Source organism: Mercurialis annua, linkage group LG5, assembly GCF_937616625.2.
Source record: "Mercurialis annua linkage group LG5, ddMerAnnu1.2, whole genome shotgun sequence".
Taxonomy (NCBI): Eukaryota; Viridiplantae; Streptophyta; class Magnoliopsida; order Malpighiales; family Euphorbiaceae; genus Mercurialis; species Mercurialis annua.
The window spans coordinates 14,702,885-14,723,152 of NC_065574.1; the positions used below are offsets into that span (position 1 = coordinate 14,702,885).

The 20,268-nt window shown below is 35.4% G+C and overlaps 1 protein-coding gene across 1 annotated transcript; it reads right to left on the bottom strand.

The window, feature by feature from the left end:
- Positions 1–822: 822 nt before the first annotated feature.
- LOC126682211 (LRR receptor-like serine/threonine-protein kinase GSO1) lies at positions 823–5,293 on the bottom strand. Its single transcript, XM_050377808.2, has 2 exons — positions 1,417–5,293; positions 823–1,328 (listed from the first exon to the last, which is right to left on the bottom strand). The coding sequence occupies exons 1-2, from the start codon at positions 4,814–4,816 to the stop codon at positions 949–951; spliced, it is 3,780 nt and encodes a 1,259-aa protein (XP_050233765.1). The 5' UTR covers positions 4,817–5,293; the 3' UTR covers positions 823–948.
- Between the last annotated feature and the right edge of the window lie 14,975 nt (positions 5,294–20,268).

Below are 20,268 nucleotides of genomic sequence, written 5' to 3' on the forward strand. Positions count from 1 at the left end.
GCGCGTCCTTTTCTTCAATTTCAATTAATGGGTTAGTAAAAATGTTTTTATATAGGCCTAATCACTCAAAAACCCCTCACCTTTAAACTTTTTTTCAATTCCACCCCGACGTTGAAAATTTGTCAATTTTACCCACTTTTGAATTTTTCGTTTTCAATTGTACCCCAATATTTGAATTTTTGTTAATTTTTTTACTTAAATGATGAAATCATTCAATTAATTAAGTCTAAACATGAAATTAAATTCTTTTTTATTCAAAAAAGTACAAATAAGTCCTTTATTTTTAAAAACTAACTAAAAACCATAATCAAATTAACACTAATTTAAATTCTTAATTAATTTAACTTAATTTAAATAAATTTTAAAGATATACAATCAATATATGCGAGACATGGAGAATGTTTTAAACAAGTTTCCAAACGCAAAAGACGTTAATTTAATTTTTCAGGGTATAATTGAAACACAAAAATGCAAAATAGGGTAAAATTGACAAATTTTTAACGTCAGGGTATGATTGAAAAGGGACTAAAAGGTCGGGGTTTTTTAAGACATTAGGCCTTTTATATATATGTTATATCATGTGTATGGAAGTTCAGTTTTTCAGATATGGAAGTTCAGTTTTTCAGACCCGGTTCATTTTAAACCAAATAAAAACTGAAAACGAAAACTTTTATGAATTCTAAATTAAATCATACCATATTAACCACTTTAACCAATATACTAAATTCCAGTTCGGTTCGTACGGTTTGGCAGTTTGTTTTGTTTGTTGCTCACCCCTTAGAATGAGTTATACTATACTTACAGGAGCAGAGTACTAGAGGATGGTGCAATAATGCATTTACTAAAATTAAAAACCTGAAGTTAGCACAGGATTTACAAAACCAATAGTGATGCTTCTAGTTTATTTTGACTTTTTTTTTTGAAACTTCAATCCCTTAAAAACAATTGTCAGGAACTATATTTGTGAGAATCTGAATTCAACTTCTTGAAATCCACCAATCGATTATGGAACAAATGAAGGAGGAATTCACAGGCTTTCCGGGACGAAGGCCTCTCGTAGGGGCTGGCTTTAGTGCATTGCAGGGCAATTTCTAGTGCTTGATATGCAGCAGATTCTTCACCTGGTAACATCGGTCTCAGTTCAGGATCTATCAACTGTTCTCGTCCTGATTCTTCCATTTCAATATGCTTTTCTACCCATCTCACCATGTCCATGTCAACCCCGAAGAATGAATCTGTCGGCATTTTTCCTGTCACAAGTTCCATCAGCACGATACCCATGCTGTAAACATCGCTCTTTTCTGTGGCCTTAAACGAATAGGCATACTCTGCAAACAGAAACACAGCAATTGTTAGTTAATATATGTTGGAAATGAAACCAAAAATGATCATTCAAAGCCGAAGCCGTTACAATACCTGGCGCAATATAGCCGTAAGAGCCAGCAAACCATGAATTGGATTCTGTGTTGGAGTCGTAATCCTCCACCATCGCCTTGGCCAATCCGAAATCCCCCAGATGTGCTTCCATATCGGAACTCAATAACACATTGCTTGACTTGATATCTCTATGGATCAGCATCGGCACGCAATCATGGTGCAGGTACTCCACTCCCTGAGCTAATCCCACAGCTATTTTTAACCTCGCTTCCCAGTCTAAAGTTTTCTTCATTTTGCTATTAACCGGTTTTTGATGCAACCAGTCCCACACGCTTCCATTCTCCATATACTCGTAAATTAACAGATTAGAACCTGCTCCTCTGTTGGTACAATATCCCAGCAACTTCACCAGATGCCTGTGCCGGATCCTTCCGAGTGTCTTCACTTCCCTCGTGAAGCTTTTGTTAAGCAGGTAGTCATCTTTCCACAGAATCCTTTTTACGGCCACTGTTTCTCCCGTGTGCAATTCAGCTCTATAGATTGTTCCGGACCCTCCCGAGCCAATGATGAACTCATCACTCAAGTTTTTTGTGGCTTTCATGATCTCTTCCCATCTGAAGTCTCTCTTGGCTACACCATTTTGAAACAGTGGTTTGCGCTGTGCTTTTGACGAACTAGACGAGTAAAACAGGTTCAGTTCACTTGCTCTTTTAAGAGATTCTCGCCTGTGTTTGAAGAAACAAGCAAGCAAAACTAACAGTAGACTAATTGCAACTAAGCTTGTTATTGCTGAGACAACGACCACCATGGATTCGCTTAGTCCAGATTGTCTATTCCCTGAACCAGATCCATCGCAGTGATCAAGAGGCGTTCCACAGAGATTCAGATTCCCTTCGAACGTGTCAGCTGGCCAGTGTGAGAATCGCTCGCCTAATTTTCCTCGAAGATTGTTGTATGATAAATTAAGCTTTCCCAGGCTGCTCATTTCGCCGACTCGAGGAGGGACTTCTCCTACAAGTTGATTGTGAGATAAATCAAGAGCTTCAAGCTTGGACAATGTTGATATGGAAGCCGGAATCGAACCAGTGAGATTATTGTAACTGAGATTCAACATGCTCTGAAGATTCTGCAGCTGTCCAAGCTCAAATGGTATTTCACCACTGAAGCTATTATGCGACAGCCTAAGCTCATACAGCTTGCTTAGCTTACCGAGATCACGAGGGATTGACCCTGACATCTGGTTGCGCTCGAGGTTGAGAACATTAAGAGATTCCAACTTGCCAACTTCAACAGGAAGAGTTCCATTGAGTGAATTCCCATCAAGAGAAAGAACCAGTAATTTGGAACAATTAAACAGCTGCGGCGGAAGCGACCCAACGAATTGATTAGAGGAGAGCTTCAGCTCTCCCAACTGTTTCACCCTGCCAAGCCACAATGGTATAGACCCAGAAAGAAAGTTGTTATTCAGATCAATATGAGTCAATTTGCTGCACAACATAAGGCTTGGAGGTATAGCACCCGTAAGCGAATTTCCTGACAGGTCTAACAAACTCAACTGGCGAATTTTTCCAAACGTCCACGGAATTTTACCCGTAAACTTATTGTTTCCTAGTCTTAACCTTTCAAGAAAAGGCGAATTCCCTAGTTGTAAAGGAACCTCCTGATCAAATTCATTATCCGTTACATCGAAAGAAAGAAACAAACTCGAGCTACACAATGGAGCAATGCTACCATTCAATCTGTTTCCTGAAAGATTGATTCTTGTCAGGTTTCGTAAATTGGCAAGTGAATCAGGAATTTTACCTCGAAGAGAATTGTTATAAAGCATCAGCTGTTCTAAAGCTTGGAGAAACCCGAAACTTGCAGGAATCCCTCCTGAGAGATTATTATCTGCCAAATCCAGAATAGTTAGTTGATGACAGTTACCCAAACTAACAGGAATCTCACCCACAAGCTCATTTTGCCTCAAATGAAGCAAATTTAGTCCCTTCAGTCTCCAGATTGAAAACGGTATCTCCCCGTTAAAACGATTTCCGAAGAAATCGACCATTTGCAAGCTCGAACAGTTGCCAATTTCGACAGGAATCTTGCCAGATAACTGATTATCATAAAGATACAATATTTCAAGATTTCCAAGCATGCCAATCTCTTTCGGCAGGCCGCCTTTTAAATTGTTGTGATAAAGTGCAAGCTCCTTCAGGTTGCTGAGATTTGCTATCAGGGGAGATATTGAACCCATCAGAGTGTTGTTGTGGAGATAGAGATGAGTCAGCTGAGTCATATCGTAGATTTCATTGGGTATTGACCCGTTAAGGGTGTTGTTGGATAAGTCAATCTGCTGCAGTGATGGACAATGTCTTAATTCTTTCGGAATCGGACCGGAAAGTTGAAGCTCTGACAGAATCAAACTCATCAAATTAGTAGCATTCGAGCAAATGCTTGTCGGAATGACACCTGATAGATTGTTGTTTGACAAAACCAGGTACAGAAGCTGATCCATGTCGCCGAGTTCGTCAGGAATGCCTCCTGTCAGGTTGTTTAATGATAAATCAAGACTCTGAAGATTACCCAGTTTGGCTAATGACTTTGGAATTGGACCTGAAATATGGTTCCCCATTAAATTTAGATAAATGAGCTGAGTCATTTCTCCGAGTTGACTCGGAATTTCCCCTGATAGGCTATTATTGGCCAGATTTAGGATATTAAGATTTTGTAAGCGACCCAATTCCTTTGGTATTGATCCATTCAGATTGTTGAGAGCAACAGTGAAGACAGTTAGGCTTGAACAGTTTCCTAACTCAGCAGGAATCGGTCCCTCCAGCTGATTCTGTTGCAGAATCAAATTCTCAACTCGGTTGAGTCTTCCGAGTTGAGGAGGTATTATGCCTGTGAGACTACATGAGGCCAAACCAAGACTGACCAAATTGGTAAGATCACCAAAGGATGCAGGAATAGACCCAGTGAGTCCATTATCACCGATTCTCAAGACACGAAGACTCGCGAGAGAACCGAGTTGAGTTGGAATAGAACCAGTGAGTTGGTTAGAGAACAAGAGTAGAGATTCCAACGAAGATAAGTTTGAAAGAGCAGTTGGAATGGGACCCGTTAGGCTGTTAGAAGAAAGATCAAGATGGATTAGGTCATGCAACCGACCCAACAAAGGTGACACCGAACCAGATAACAACGAGTCAGACAGGTTTAAACCCACAACTTGAGCTGAGCCAGAAACCGAGTTGAACCCACAAGTAACTCCACTCCAAGTACAAAAATTCGAGTTGCTTCGATTCCAATCATGCAAAACATTTTCCGGGTCATCAAGAAACGACTTCTTGACCTCTAAAAGAACCGCCAAATCTTCATTTTGACACATAACAAAACCAAACAAAAAAGACAGCAAAACAACAAAAAAAACCATCACCACCTCTTTAAACAAGGCCATATCAATCTTTAAGACCTTGAATAAGCAGAAGAAAAAAGTTCAAGAAAGTATAAAAAAGAGTAGTTTTTCACGGTTCATGGCGGTGGATTGCATGGAAGGGCGAGTTGGGTCAGATAAGGCATTAAATAAGGGTATGCATGCACATTTTTTCTGTCTGTCAGCTGCAGAAAATGCCATTAATGATGCATGGAGATAGCTATACAACTGTAACTGTGTTATTGAGGGGGATGAGAAGGAGGCAGTATATTTAATGAAATGAACGGTCCAAAAAAGGTCAGAGACCAGAGGAAGAACATGGAAATATGAGCAAAGATAAAGATTTCAATAAATGATGAGAATTGATTTATAGAAAACATAAGTCAAAGTGTGCATTGGAAAATGGTTAGGAAAAAAAGAGTTGGTGGGTTTTGATAAAAGAAGATGATATGGATTGCATGGGGAAGATACAGTGGTTTATGTGGGTTTGCTTGAATTAGTGTGTTAGCTCAATTAGTGTATTCACTATGAGAAAGTGAGCAGTTGAATTACTTAATTTATTCTCTTTTTCATTAAATATTTTTTGTACTTTCAAAAGGCTTTACGAAGTCAAACCCATGTAATTTGTCATTCCCCACGGACGCAAAATGTTCATTTTTGGCTAAAGGTATGATTTGATCCTTCATAATAGACTCGGTATTCATTTCGTACCGTAATGTTTCTTTTATTTCTATTTTGTATCTAACATTAGTAAAATAAATCAAATTCAACCGTACTCAACATTTTCTTTTTGTTATATATCTCTCTTATGTGAATCACATTGATTTTATGTTAAAAAAAATGACATGCGGCGTGGCAAACCCATAACAGGTAAAAGATTGACTTTTCATAATTTTTTTTATAAATTTCTTATGAGAAAATTACTTTAAGATTCCTCATATTTGTCATAATTCACAGTTTTTATCCTTTGTTTGAAAATCAAACAATTTGGTAACTCGGTTTTGATTTTACAAACTATAAAGTCCTTTTGTTAGTTCCGTTAATAATTTGAAATTTACTTTCAAACGATTTGGTATTCCGGTTTTAATTATATAATTGATACCTCGGTTTCAATTATGTAAATGATTTGTTACCTCAGTTTCAATTATGTAAACAATTTGGTACCTCATTTTCAAACTATTTGGCAACTCACATTTTATTCCGTTAACAATTTAGTATTTATATTTAACAATAGGGCCTTATAATTTATAAAATTAAAACTGAGGTACCAAATCGTTCGATTTTCAAACAAAGAGTACGAAACTGTAAATTATAAAAAATATGAGGGACCTTAATGTAATTTGCTCATTTCTTATTTACAAAATCTAAGATAAAAAAAACTATTAATTTTTTATATATATATTTATATGATGAGAGGGATATAATATTAGTACTCCCTCCGTCCCGTTAAAATAGAAAAAATAACTACTTTTTTTGTCCTATAAAAATAAAAAATAGTGTTAGTTAAATATAAAATTATTAAAATATTCTTATATCAACATTAGTTAATTTATAGTTCCAATATATATATATATATATATATATATATATATATATATATATATATATATATATATATATTTATATGACTTTATGCATATGAAATTCTATTGGAATGGCTTTGGATTTCGTAAAATTTAATTAACATTAATTTATTTCAAAGAAATAAAAGAATAGTTTAAAAAATTTAACATAATTTAATTACAATAACTAATTTTTCAATTCTTGTGAAAGAGTAATTTTTTCTATTTTTACAGGATGGAGAGAGTTATCTTTTAGTCAGTCCATCTAATTTAACTTTAATTTAAAATAATTTTTAATTATCAAAGAGCTATCATCACACTAAATAATAGCCATTATAAATTATAAAGTCTTATTTCTTGGCGAAATAATCTATAAAACAGAGGTTAGAATGCTAATCAGGCAGTGGGAACACCCAAATACTTTAGTCAGTTGGTGATGACACCTTAAGAGCTTTTATAATAATTGATATATGAACAAAGGATTACTTTACACCCTGAACTTGGCACAAAATGTCAAAAACGTTCAAATTAGTAAAACAGAAGCACTTTTATTCTTTTTATTATTGATAAAAATACCAACTTGTAATAAAAGTGGACTTAAGTCCGGTTATCGAACCCAGATGGATAGAGGTTAAGCAAGAATAATTTTCGTTCAACTCTTAATTCGTCTAGCAAAGGATTGGGAATATTGTTCACACACGATTAACAACTAAAATTAACAACTAATGAATTGGAATCTAGAAAACTAACTAAATAACAACTAACTAATCACAGATTAAAACAAGAATTAAAAGATGCATAAAGGTTACTAATCATGCCAATATTGAATCCTCGGTAAAAGGGTCACGTCTATGGATATTGGTTCGGGTCAAGCTATTTAAAGGTATCAAATCGCTCTCTCAAGCCGGAAATTAAAAGAATCGATACTTGATTAATACACCGAAATCTAATTCACTCTCGCGCAATTAGATTTCGATAGGACCAATCAAGCCGATTAAATTGCAAACTACACAACCGCTCAATCCCCAAATCACGCTAGTGCATCTAGGTCTCAAGCTTATGTTAACTAGGTCTGTTCAATTAGATAACACTCGTTCTAATTATTAAACATGAATCAAAGATTAAGAGGCCAACTCAATCTAGGCATTAGGTCCAAATTAACACAACAAAACCCTAATCCAATAACCCAATCTAATCACCTATTCAACATTCATGGCAATCATAAACAACCCCTAGACTATGGAGTTAGCCAATCATAGCTAAGCAAACATCTAACTATTAAGCATAATGGAAGATATAATAAATACCTTAAGTAGAAATGAAGAGCAATCAACCATAGACAAGATAATGAAGATTCAACTAAAAGAACTTGCATTCAATAAGTATAAAATTTGTTCTTACAATCAATAAGAGCTTCAAAACCCACAACAATGGTGGAAGTTATGGAGCACAAAACCCTAAGTAGATTCTAGCTATTCTAAAAAAGACAATAAGAACAATAAAAGTTGGTGTAATAAAAGTTGCATAACCTAAAAATGAGATAATGTTGCTTTTATAGTATTAGACAAATGAGGAAATAAAAATACCTATGACAAGAGTGTTTGGCTCAGAATAGAAGTGGGCCTCAAGCCATGTGCAAATGATCCAAAGCTGAGATTCCTCTTCTTGTGCATGTCTCAGATCGAGACACTTGACTTGGAGGAGTGTCTCGATCTGAGACGATAGCTTCTGCCCCCAATTTCTTTGTTTCTCGGATCGAGACACTTGCATAAGTTGAGTGTCTCGATCCGAGACAAGGCCATCAGCCTCGATTCCTTGCTCGCTTCGCTTCTTTCTCGACGATTCTTTTCTTATTTTACGCCAAAATGCACCGCAATGCTCCCGAATACCCGAAACACTCTCACATGCAATAAGGTATACAAAATACTATAAAAGCATGGTGAAACATAGCAAAAGCATGCGGAAAAAACTCTATACATAAGAGTATTTTACTCCTATCATCTATGTAATAACCCGTAAATTTTTAAACTATTAGATTGTGCCACGTGTCATAAATTACGAAATTTAGGTCAAGTAGGTCGGAATTGGAAATCGAGTTGAGAATCGTAATCGGAATAAATCGATTAAGTTAATCGCAAAATAATAATTTTAATTGGTAATTGTTATTCGTTGGAGCGGGTATTAGCAGGACTAAGGAAAAATTAAGAAAATTTACATAAAATTAAGAATAGGTCCCGAGCTAATAATTTTTACGCCGTCGTCCGTAAAATATTTTTAAGAATTTATCGGTAAATTTTCGTGTCATTTGGAGATCGTTTTAAAAATTTACGCGGATGTTAATTAAAGAATTGAGTTAAAGTATGAGATTAAACTGCTTGAGTTAAAGTGTACTTTAACTAATATATATATATAATAATCATCTACTTCAAGATGATCAGATTATAAACCCTCATTTTAAACGTTAAACTTCGATGATTCATAGTGTTTTCGTTTCTCGACCAAATTCGACGATTTTTGTTGCTAAACGGTCCTAAAACGTAGGGCTATCAAGGTAAACTAGTCGTTTTAAGGTTTATTTGGTTGAATTTGGTGAGTTTTGGATTTAAACGTTAGGTTACTGCAAAATCGTATCGCAATTACGTATTTGATTCTTTTTATATGTTTCTCTTGCGTTTTTGGATGAATTTAGATGTTATTTCGGTATTGGATTCGTTCGTGAGCGTTTTAATCATGAAGGGAGGAGATTTGGTGACATTTCAAAGCAGCAATGGACTGCTGCCCCGACCTCACGTCGTGCCAGCCTAGGGCGCCACGCGAGGGATGATGTCGCGACGTGAAAAGGACCTTCGCCGGTGCGACACCCCTTGGCACGACGTGCCAAGGCCAAACTCGGTCGCCTTTGGTCTTTTTTGACCCCTCCCGATGCTCGGAACTTGGACTGGATGTTTCCTAAATCGATATGAACCTACAGACTCTAGAAATGTGAAATTTGGACTAAGAACATGTAAAATGAGATTAGGGTTTTGATATACGGGATGAGACGTTTAGGGTTTAGGTCTAAGTCGTAAACCTAAAGCCGTATAGCGTTAGTACCAAAGAACGATAAGTAACGAAGGAATGACGTGAGATTAAACATGATTAGAAATCAATGAGTTACGTTTATGTTTATATCTCGAGTTTAGAATGTCTACAGAGTTAGATTCTTACTCGAGTTATGTTTGTTTGTTTCCTAGCTCCGTCGAGGCAACCAGCTACCGGACAAGAAGTTTGAAAGAGGCCGTGTGATAAAGTTTTTGGAATAGCGAGCAGTGAGTTTATAAATATTTACTTTTGATATATTGTTTCTAAATACAATTGTTTTATATGAATCGCATAGCATGATTTATAATCGAAATGCTTTGTATGAAGTTCACGCATCATTATCTTAAAACCAGTATAGATCCGATGAAACATTATTTTCTATTGGGCGGCAATAGGACTACGTGATCACTAGTATAATCGAGCGATATACATATTTGTGGTGTGTGTGAATGTGGTACAAGGTCAGGTTGGTTGAATTATCCCGCGACCTATATCTAGTGAGTCGCCTTGGTTGAACTATCACGGGGCTCCACTGTATAGTTGGATTAAAGATGGTATGAGACAAAATGGTTGAACTATCCCAATGCCTGACTAGATGGTATGGTTGATACGGTGGAACTATCCCGTAACCTACCGCCAAGATTAAAGTTATTAATTTTGATTGTGAGGAATACTTCAAGGAATCGAGGTTTAGGATTTCAATCGAAAGTTATATTTGGATGCATATGAATAATGATTTACAACATTGTTTTGTTTTATAGAATGCTCATTAGTAAACTATGAACTCGCTCAGTTTCGACCGACCCCGTTGTTTAACATTTCAGGTGAATAGTCTTTTTGACGTGACAAACTTCTATCCTTGCTTCTAAAGTCTGTCTAAAGAAATGTACAAAGGAAGTGTGTATCGTTAGTGATGCAGCACATTAGTCCTAGATGTATAAATAGTTTTGTCGAACGGTTTTATGTATTTTTATACTCTGATATTTGTAAACTTGAATAGTTTTACTGCGCTTTAAACCGTTTGCTTTTGATGTGCGAAACAGGGCAATGCTAGATGTGGCATCGCGTTGTAAGACCCTAGTTTCTATGGATGGTTTCCAGAAAGTATATAGATGTTTTTACATCTTAGCGTTTTAAAAGCTTTTCTGAAAACGCTTGTATGATTGTTATATGATTATATCGCGAAAATTTTATAGTGGTTTTAGGCTTGCTACGGGTTTTGGAGCTACCACTCCCATTCCCTAGCGCCGGTCTCAGCCGAGATTATGGGCCGTGACAATTTATATGTCTGCTTTTTTCTGGGATTTGTTCTTTATCAACTTGCTCTCCACGCATGTTTGAGCATTGTTGCTTTGATTTCTTGGGTTTGTTCCTTCATTCCTCTGTTCACTGCCATCTTTTTTGGTCGGTGTTTCTATATTTTGTCGATGGCAACTCCGAGCTGGAGTCATGTACAATGTCCTATGGACATTGATATGCTCCACATGAGCTCTGGTTGTATCTCTGGCTTCTTAAGCCATCTGGTCCAGATTCTTCTGGAATTGCTTTTATCATCTTCATCAGAGCTTGATAATAGATTTATGGGAAGACCAATATTAGAGCTAGTTCTCCAGATCTATCCAAATAGTTGGAAAAAATTTGGGTTTGATACCCTAACTTGTCTAGTACGATAGCTAGGAGTGGCATTATTATTGTTCAATGGATCACTATCTAAGTCACTGTTTCCCGATGTGATTCTTGTTACAATTGAGGTTCCTATGCCGGTGGGCAACGCATGTGGTAGAATTAGGCCAATATTTTTAGTATCACAACTAGCTTGTTATTTTTGGATCAGACCTATCAGTGCTCGTCCTTCAATGAAATTTGTTTAGTTCGTAGAAATTTTCTACGATTCAAAGTTGTTGTAAGCTTTCCCATAGGCGGTGCCGATTGATAGAGTATGCTTACTTGACGGGTTAATTTACAAAACAAAGGTTGGAATGCTGATTGGACGGTGGTTGTCCAATGAGCACTCTGATTCTTAAGTTATTAATTGAGCGGTGATGATATCTTAAGAGCTTTTATAGCAATTGATATATTATGTCCTAATAGGTGATACCTTATACTCCTTTTATAGTAGTAAGGTGATGGCAATACCAATTAATATCCAAATAATCCTACATCATAGTTGATGTAGTTTAAGTAGATTCTCATGATATCTTCATGATGGTTCAAGTCTTCTAGATGATACTAGAACCTTCTAGATTGATGTAGAATTGTACTTAGACAAGAAGTTCGTATGGGGATTGGTCTTGGTTAGGTGAATCCTAAAGGTTTCGCCTTCAGTATGCAAATACTTAGAGATTCGGTAGTTCAATCATTTAGTTGATCTCCCTTACTTGGTAGAATTTGGATGCATCGATCCGGTTTTAAAACGATATGTTCAGTTTTCATCAATAAATATGATGTTTCGAGTTTAAATATAGATGCAAAAAAAAAAGATATTAAAATTTCAAAGTCTTGATTAAATTTTAATAGAAAAGCTAAATGCACCTTTAAAACAAATCACATGTATTTTGTTTAGATCAACATAGAAAGGTTATAATATATAGTGTCACATTTTTTTATATTGTGTTTAAAGCCGAAAAAATAAAATAGAAAATGAGGATATTTCTTCATGAGAGTTTGAGTTTTTGTTTCCGTTTTCGGATTTTGGGCTTGTTTGCCTTTCACTTCTTGTATTTGAGCTAATATAACTATCATTTATATTTTTTTTTTATGATAATAGTCTTAAAATTTAAGATTTTAAGGCTCATTTATTCAAACAAAATTAATAGTTTGTTAAGATAAACAATTATAAATTTTTAAAAAATTATCATTTAAAAGTCAATCATCCTAAGTAATTTTTTTTTTGAGTAATGGGTCATTTAATTTATAAATATTTTTGTAAAAGTAGTAACTTTATATTCGATCTAAATTAATGATCTAATTTTTTAATCGGTAAGTATTATTTTATAGAATTTTTTAAATTTTAAAAAATATGGAGTCAAATTTTGTCATAATTATACCTTTTCACAAGTAATATAATGAAGACGCCACATTGATTGGAATTATGTAGATGCTGACATTTCTTTTTAAAATTTGCAATTGGGTTGAGCTACCAAATCTTTATGTCCTTTTGTGGCCATTTCATCTTTAATTGGTGCAAGTAATCCTATTTACTACTCCAGAATTGCTTGTTTAAGTTTTGTTCCATTAAAATTATGCATAATTATGTAACATTTCTCTATTTATCAATTATCATACTCATCGTTATATGCAAACAAATCCAACCAACTTTAGCAGCACTACACTTAAAAATTCTCCTTTTTTTAAAAAAAACAAATCTTTGCAAATGCCTTTTTCCATCTCCTACGATTTTTTTTTTAAAAAGATTGTACTATTTAATTCAATAATTTTGTATTGATTTTTTTACTATATCATTTCATGTAATAAAATGATATTCCTTCTTTTGTGGCCAATTCTTGAGCTAGTATTTCTAATAGATATCCCAATGGTAATCTTGTTATCAAACTTAGAGAGTTTCAGAATATTATCCGAATATGAAATCTTGACTATTTCAGTGATCTTAATGCTAGAATTCCTTCTATTCGTGCTGATATTACTGAAACTGAGGCAAAGTCCGGTAGCCTTCCCTATCAGAAGATGATAATATTCAGTTATCAGTTCTTTATGCTGATTTCAATCGGGTTTTGAAGTATTTGGAATTTTTATGACACCAACAATCAAGGTTTAATTGGAATCTTAATGGTGACAGGAACTCTGAATATTTTCATACGGTAATTTCGATTTATTCTAAGAATAATGTTCTTTATGATATTATTATTGGTGGAGTCTGTTATTATTCTCTAACTGATATTAAGCAGAGAGTTCATCTTTATTACAAGAACATGTTCAAGAAGTATTTTCACTCTTACTTCTCTTTGAATACCCTCCTAATCCATACTCTGTCAGATCTCCAAGCAGACTCATTAGCTTCTCCTTTCCCTAAGGAAGAAATATACTATGCTCTTTTGGATTGTGATGATAACAAAGTTTCAAGTCATGATGGTTTTAATTTCTTTTCCTACAAGAAGGCTTGAAAACTTTTAAAACAAAATCTGCTTAGCTTGTTTTTTAATTTTTTTAATTCAAGTTATTTTCCTACAAGCCTTAATACTGCTTTTTTTGTGTTAATTTCTAAGTTTCTGGGAGCTTCTGACATTAAGGATATTCATCCTATCACCCTGGTCAATGGAGTCATTAAGCTCATCTACAAGGTCCTAGCTTCAAAATTGTCTCTGATCCTTCCTTTGGTTACTTCTAAGAACTAATTTGGTTTCATTAAAGGATGTAGTATACATGACTGTCATATGATAGATTCAGAGATTCTTCACTAGGTAAAATGCCGGAGGGAACATGTTTTTTTTATTAAGCTTGATTTCAGGCAAGATTTTGATACCATATCTTGGTCTTTCATTTTTGAAAATGCTGGATAGGATGAAATTTGATAATAAAATTGGAATACTCGGGTTTCTTCAAATTTTAATTCAGCTCAGCTATCCGGTTTTCTTAATGGTTATCCTACTAAGAATTGTTTTATGGGAAAAGGTGTTAGACAAGGGGACTTCTTATCTCCTATGCTTTTTGTGCTTACTGTAGAGTGCTTGCGTGCTTTGTTCTCTGAAGCTTCTAACTAAGAGGAGTAAAATACGCCTATGTATTTAGTTGTTTTCCGCATGCTTTTGCTATGTTTCCCGCGCTTTTCTAGTATTTTATATACCTTATAGCATGTGTGAGTGTTTCGGGAATATTGGAGCATTACGGAATATTTTGGAACAAAAAGAGGGAAGAATCGACGATTCGGAGAAAGGGCGAAGTCTTGAAGCAAAGCGAAGCTGGAATCACATTTGAGAATCTAACCCCGCCATACTATTTGACGATTTTGGATTGGTTAGAGGCTTCTAACGAGTTTGTGTTATAAAAAAATAAAGTAGACATCCTAAGCTTTCCAGGGATTTAAGAACCAACTCATTTGGACGTTTCCACACCAAGTTATGGAGTTTTGAAGTTCGTGGTCGTGCAGCGGAATGGGTGTCTCAAATCGAGACACTAACTTAAGTTAGTTGTGTCGATCTAAGACACAAGAAGAGGGGAGACAGATTATAATGTCTCGATCTGATCGAGACAAGAGAAAAAAAGAGGGTTTTTAGGCTTCAAACACAAGAGATAAGACTTGGGACCACTTTCTCTTTTGGCTAGACACAACTTGTACATGGATGTTTTATTTTCCTCTTTTGTGTGGCCTATTTATGGCACCTTATCTCATTTCCAATAGGTATCAAACACACAGCACTTATTCTCTACGCACTTTTAGTCATCTTTTAGGAGTAGAATAGTTTTAGAGTTTTGTGCCTCCATAGTTTCCTCCATTGTTGTTGGTGCTTTGAAGCTTTTATCACCTGTAAGAACAAATCTCTTATTGAATGCAAGTTATTGATTACTCTTCATTATCTTATGAGTTATTGTTCTTCTTTTTCAATTAAGGTAACTTCCTTTTACTCTTTAATGCTTAGTTTATTATCTATTGCTTGTGTTGAGAACTTAGCCACGTGTGGCTAAGCCCCTTGTTGGGGGGTTTGTATGATAGCCTAGGGTTGTATGATTGGTTGGTTTCTAGTGTTGTTTACTCATGTTCCAATCTTGTTGCTTATTGCTTGCTTATAATTAGCTACCCTAATCATGTTTAGAGTGTGATTAATGCACCGGGAGGTGGTTGATTAGATTAACTAATAGGATTGAAAACCTAGGTTAGAGTACCATGCGAGTGGGTTTGAACCTAGGTGGCCTTAGAGTTGATTGATTAATTGCTAGTTGATTATTTGGTTGTGCCTTGTAACACGAGAGTGAGCTTGGTATGGATTAGGTGATTAGGTAGCGGTTTTGTTGTTCTTTGAGGCTCGAGAGAGCGGGAATGGCGCGTTAGGCTTACCTCGGCCCTTGAAATACCTCCAATTGACCAACCATGAATGCATGATCTAGGTGTGATTACCAATCCCTTGACGTGTACTTTTATTGTTTTTAGTTGAATTGCGTGTTCGATTAGTTGTTTAATTTAGTCTCTTTAGCTCTTAATTACCAAACAATTGCCTTTCGTTTCGTTAGACGAATTAGGATTCAATCGAAATTCATTCTCACTTAACCACTATCCATGTTGGTTGATCACTCGGACTTAAGTTTATTGTATTACGAGTTGGCATTTCTGCTAACACTAACCAAGGCTTACTTTTGGAAATTGCAGTTGACAGCCTCCATTATTCAATTTCTATCCTCCAGTTTACGGATGACACCCTCTTATTTGTTCCTAATGATCTTGAGATGATCCGCAACTTGCTCAGAGTTTTGAGATGTTTTGAGTCGATATCTGGTCTCCAAATTAATTACAATAAGTCTTCTATTATTGGAATTAATGTTGACAACTTGTCTTTAGCCCGAGCTTTTAAAATTCTCAATTGTAAAATTGAGGAGCTTCCAATTACCTATCTTGGCCCTCCTTTATGAATAAGATTAGTCAATGCAAAAATATAGGATCTGATAATTTCAAATTTTAACTCTCAGTCTTCTTCTTGGCGAGGAAATCTTCTATCTCCGGCAGGTAGACTTACTCTAATTAAATATGTTTTCAGCAGTCTTCGTGTTTACTTTTTATGCTCTTTGAAGATTTCACAATCTGTGATTCTTACTTTGGAGCATATCATGAGACGTTTTTTATAGGATCAAAATTCCAATGCTCCGAGGTTCAAACAAAGTGGCACGGTCTGATGTCTGTATTCCTCATTCTTTGGGAGGTTCGAATATTACTCCCCTTCGTATCAATACTCGAAGTTTGTTATTGAAATGGGTTTGGAAATTGCTTTCAATTTATATGAGTTTTCTTTGTTTAGTAGTCCATCTCTTATAGCTCTTCAATCTCTTCTTGGGTTGATTTAGATACAACTAATGTTCCTCATTTATATCTTCTATAAAAGGGTATTTATTATTCATGCATAAAGAATCATAATTCTTGGGATAATTTCTCAAATCTCTTGTCTATGAAATTGGGAAGCTGAGATAATATTAGGTTTTGGCTTGATAATTGGCTGAAATGACATCTCAAAACTCATTTTAAAACCTGTTTAACATTTTCAGGAATAAGTTATGGTATCTTTAGTCCTCAACACTCACCAGGGCTTCTTCGATAATTTTTTATGATCCAATCATCTTCGTTCTGGTGAGCAACAACAGCTTAATAATCTGCTTTAGCTGCTACCATCGGGGCTTCCTTTGCAGCAAAAAGAGGATTGATTTTATGGAGAGAGAAAGAAAAATTTGTAGCAGCTGACATGACAAACATGTTGTTCAATTTCGACAGTCACTCCCAGCCCCCTTCATTCATGGCTTGCCGGATTTAAAAGGAAAATATTTCACCTTAAATCCAATCCTTGGCTTGGCTTCTTGTGAGAGATCACATTTCTTATGATGCGACTTTAATGAAATGTGGATTCTTCAATTTGGACAAATCCCTTTGTTCCTTTTGCAACGAAGAAGGATCAGGTAATGCACATTATTCTCAACTGTAGATTCGCTTGGCCTTTTTGGTCTTCGATTATTCTCATGCGCACCGTGATTTGGGTTGCTCCATTCTTTCTTGGTAGTTTTATATTTTATTGGGAATTCTGCCAACAAGAAAATATCAAAAATATGAAAACTTATTTGATACTTTGGTATTTGGGATTTTTATAAGGCACGGAACAATCAAGTATTTCAACATGAATTAGTGGGTGCTAACAACGTGGTTTACATGTATACTTTTAGAGTGGTAAATTTTTATAAGTCTCATAACTCGAGTGATGATTTGAGTTTTTTCCATCCACATCTTTGTCTTTGAGCTAATATAACGAGCATTTATGGAAAAGATGAATATCACACTGATTTTATTAATAAATTGTATGTGTGTGTGTGTCTATATATATATATATATATATATATATATATATATATATATATATATATATATATATATATACATGTGTGTGTGTGTATTCGCAAAATATTAGGTTGAATAAATAAAAGTCTATCATTTAAATAATAGCGGACAATAAGAGAAAACTAAAGGTCAGGTCACTGGTTAGATTCTCATATCTCACGAGACTTATTGGAAGGACTGGAATGAGTTGTTAAAGGCTCGTATTAAGTGGAAGGCCTGGACGGTAGGATGCCGAAGGTTTACCCAAGTGGTCGGGCTCCGCCTCAAAGGGGTGGTCGGGCTCCGCCTCAAAGGGATGGTCTGGCTCCGCCTCAACGGGGTGGTGGTCGGGCTCCGCCTCAAAGGGGTGGTCGGGCTCCTCCAAGGGTTCTTTCATCATTAAAAATAAAATAAAACAAATAAGTATGAAAATAGAAGATTCGCAACCAAAACAGACGAGACAACATTAAACTGACTAAAAATAACAGAAAATATGAGAACTAATATAAGACTAAAGCTAAATAAAACGTTTTTCCCACCATCACATTAGTTCACACATTGTCCTCAATGAAATGAAATAAAGATAAAATAGTAAAAAATAGTCGACATAGTCGACCCTTATGCATCACATTAGTTCCCACATGTTCTCATGCACTATTGCATCAACATAGCCGACCCTTATGCATTTTCATCATCATTAAGGCTCTGTTCACTATTCTTCATACCAAAATCCACGCTTACTTCCTCTATTCGTAGACTTGTCTGCATTCACATTAACTGGTGCGCTACTTGTGTGCATGATGTCAAAAAGCCTATCAAGCTTGCTAAAGACAGACTCTTCAGGAGCTCTCGGCAGCTATTAAAAAACTGGTGGTTGCAAAGGCCTGTTTTCAAAGTTATTGAAGTTACTCTGGTTGTGCTAAGGTCGGTGCCTAGGGTTAAAATTAGAACCACCATTGGAATTTTCATCGACCTCATTGTCCCTCCTTGAGAAATTCTGTTAGTTTTACAAGCCTAGTTTATAAGTGTTGTGGAACGGGTCATTGCCTTGCCTTTGACCGCCTACAGAATTCACCTGCTCATTCACAGCTTGGCTAAGTACAGGATAGTCCCCTCTAGTATAGTTATAATGACCACATATCTTGCAATTGGAGAACTAGCCTTTGAAGCTGCCATTTGTCTTATGAGCATGTCAACTTGAGCTTGTAATGAAGAATTCTATGCTCTCATGGCCTCAATAACAATACTACTCTCAACTGCCATCTCTTCTCTCTGAATTGTTGCTCTAGATCACTCTGTTGGACAAGAATGGTTGTTCAAAGCCAATTCCTCCAACGGCCTAAATTCTTCATCAAGCGTCTTCCTCATCAGAGACCCGCCTACAACTGCGTCAATGGTACCCCTAGTGGGTATAATAGAGGCATTGTAGAACGTCTATACAAGAATCTCCCTGGATAAATTGTGACGAGGGAAACTTCTCTGCTATTCTTTGAATCTCTCGCATGTCTCATATAATGACTCCCCACTATATTAGTGAAAGGTAAATTAGTTTTGCAGTCTTTGCCATTCGGAAGTATTGGCAAGAAATGCCTGAGCTAACTCTCTTCATGTGGTGATGGTTGAACTGAGTAGTGACTGAATCCACACTTTGGCCTTATCCCTTAAAGAGAATGTGAATATACCAAGCTTCTTTTGGTCATTTGACACACCACTAATCTTGAAAGTGTTACGGATTTTCAAAAACTTCGCGATGTGGCTATTCGAGTCCTCACTTTGTAGCCTATGGAATTGACAATGATTCTGCAAAAGAGTGATATTCTCTGACTTGATCTAGAAGTTGTTCGCGTGAACAGGATGCAGAAAATAACCATGGTTAGCATTACTCATGTTCAACATGAAGTACTCAACCATGGACCATTGAGCGGGAAGTGGAATTTGCTCGCCATTGTTATTTTCTTATAATACTCAGTTGCCCATAAGATTTCTTTTATCCGCCATGTTTTGTTCTCTCTGAACTGATTTGCGGACACTACATTCGAAGCTTGGGAGTTGTTCTTGATATTATTGTAAAGGTTGTTCTGAGTTGTGTGTATTATGCATATACCAGAATAAGAACACCTGAAACAAATCAACATAATTGCAAATGTAGTAGAACAAGAAAATAAAAAAATAAAAAATAAAAAAAACCGCTAAATCAAGCTGAGATATCTTAACTTAGGTGTTAAGCATGTAATGCTTTTCCAGTAATAGCGCCAACAAATTGCTTGCGAAAATTTGCAATAACAATCAAACAGTATAGACTATGAAGTCCAGGTATCGTCCCCACATGACATACCAATTTTTAACCACCAAATTATGAATTTCAATTTTTTAGTGAATAAGTGAGTTTTAATTAAATTAATTATCTAAGAGAATTATAAAACAAAAAGTGAAATAAAATTAGATTTAAACTTAAGCCTAACTATTTTTTAAATTTAAAACTTTGCGTTTTTATCAATTACGACCAGAACGTTTACAATTATGTCCAATTGGAAGTCTTTTTTTTATATATAATTATGATTAAACTTTAGAATTTATTTTTTTAAATTCGAATCTTTTGCATTTTTTTATCAATTACGACCAAATATTCTTATTAACTCATTTAGAAGTTAGACAATTTTTTAAAATTTGGTTGTAATTGATGAAAGGCACAAATGTTAGAATTTAAAAAATGAAACTCAAAGTTTTAGTCACAATTGTAAAAAAAGCTTTCAAATCGAACAATAACTATACAAATTAAAAGGTTTGATCGTAATTCATAAAAAATATAA

Bases quoted from the DNA above. Each gene is read 5' to 3' on its own strand.
- LOC126682211 (XM_050377808.2), bottom strand. From the start codon at position 4,816: ATGGCCTTGTTTAAAGAGGTGGTGATGGTTTTTTTTGTTGTTTTGCTG. The intron at 1,329-1,416 runs GTATTGTAACGG...TTCTGTTTGCAG, and splicing joins TTACGGCTATATTGCGCCAG to AGTATGCCTATTCGTTTAAG.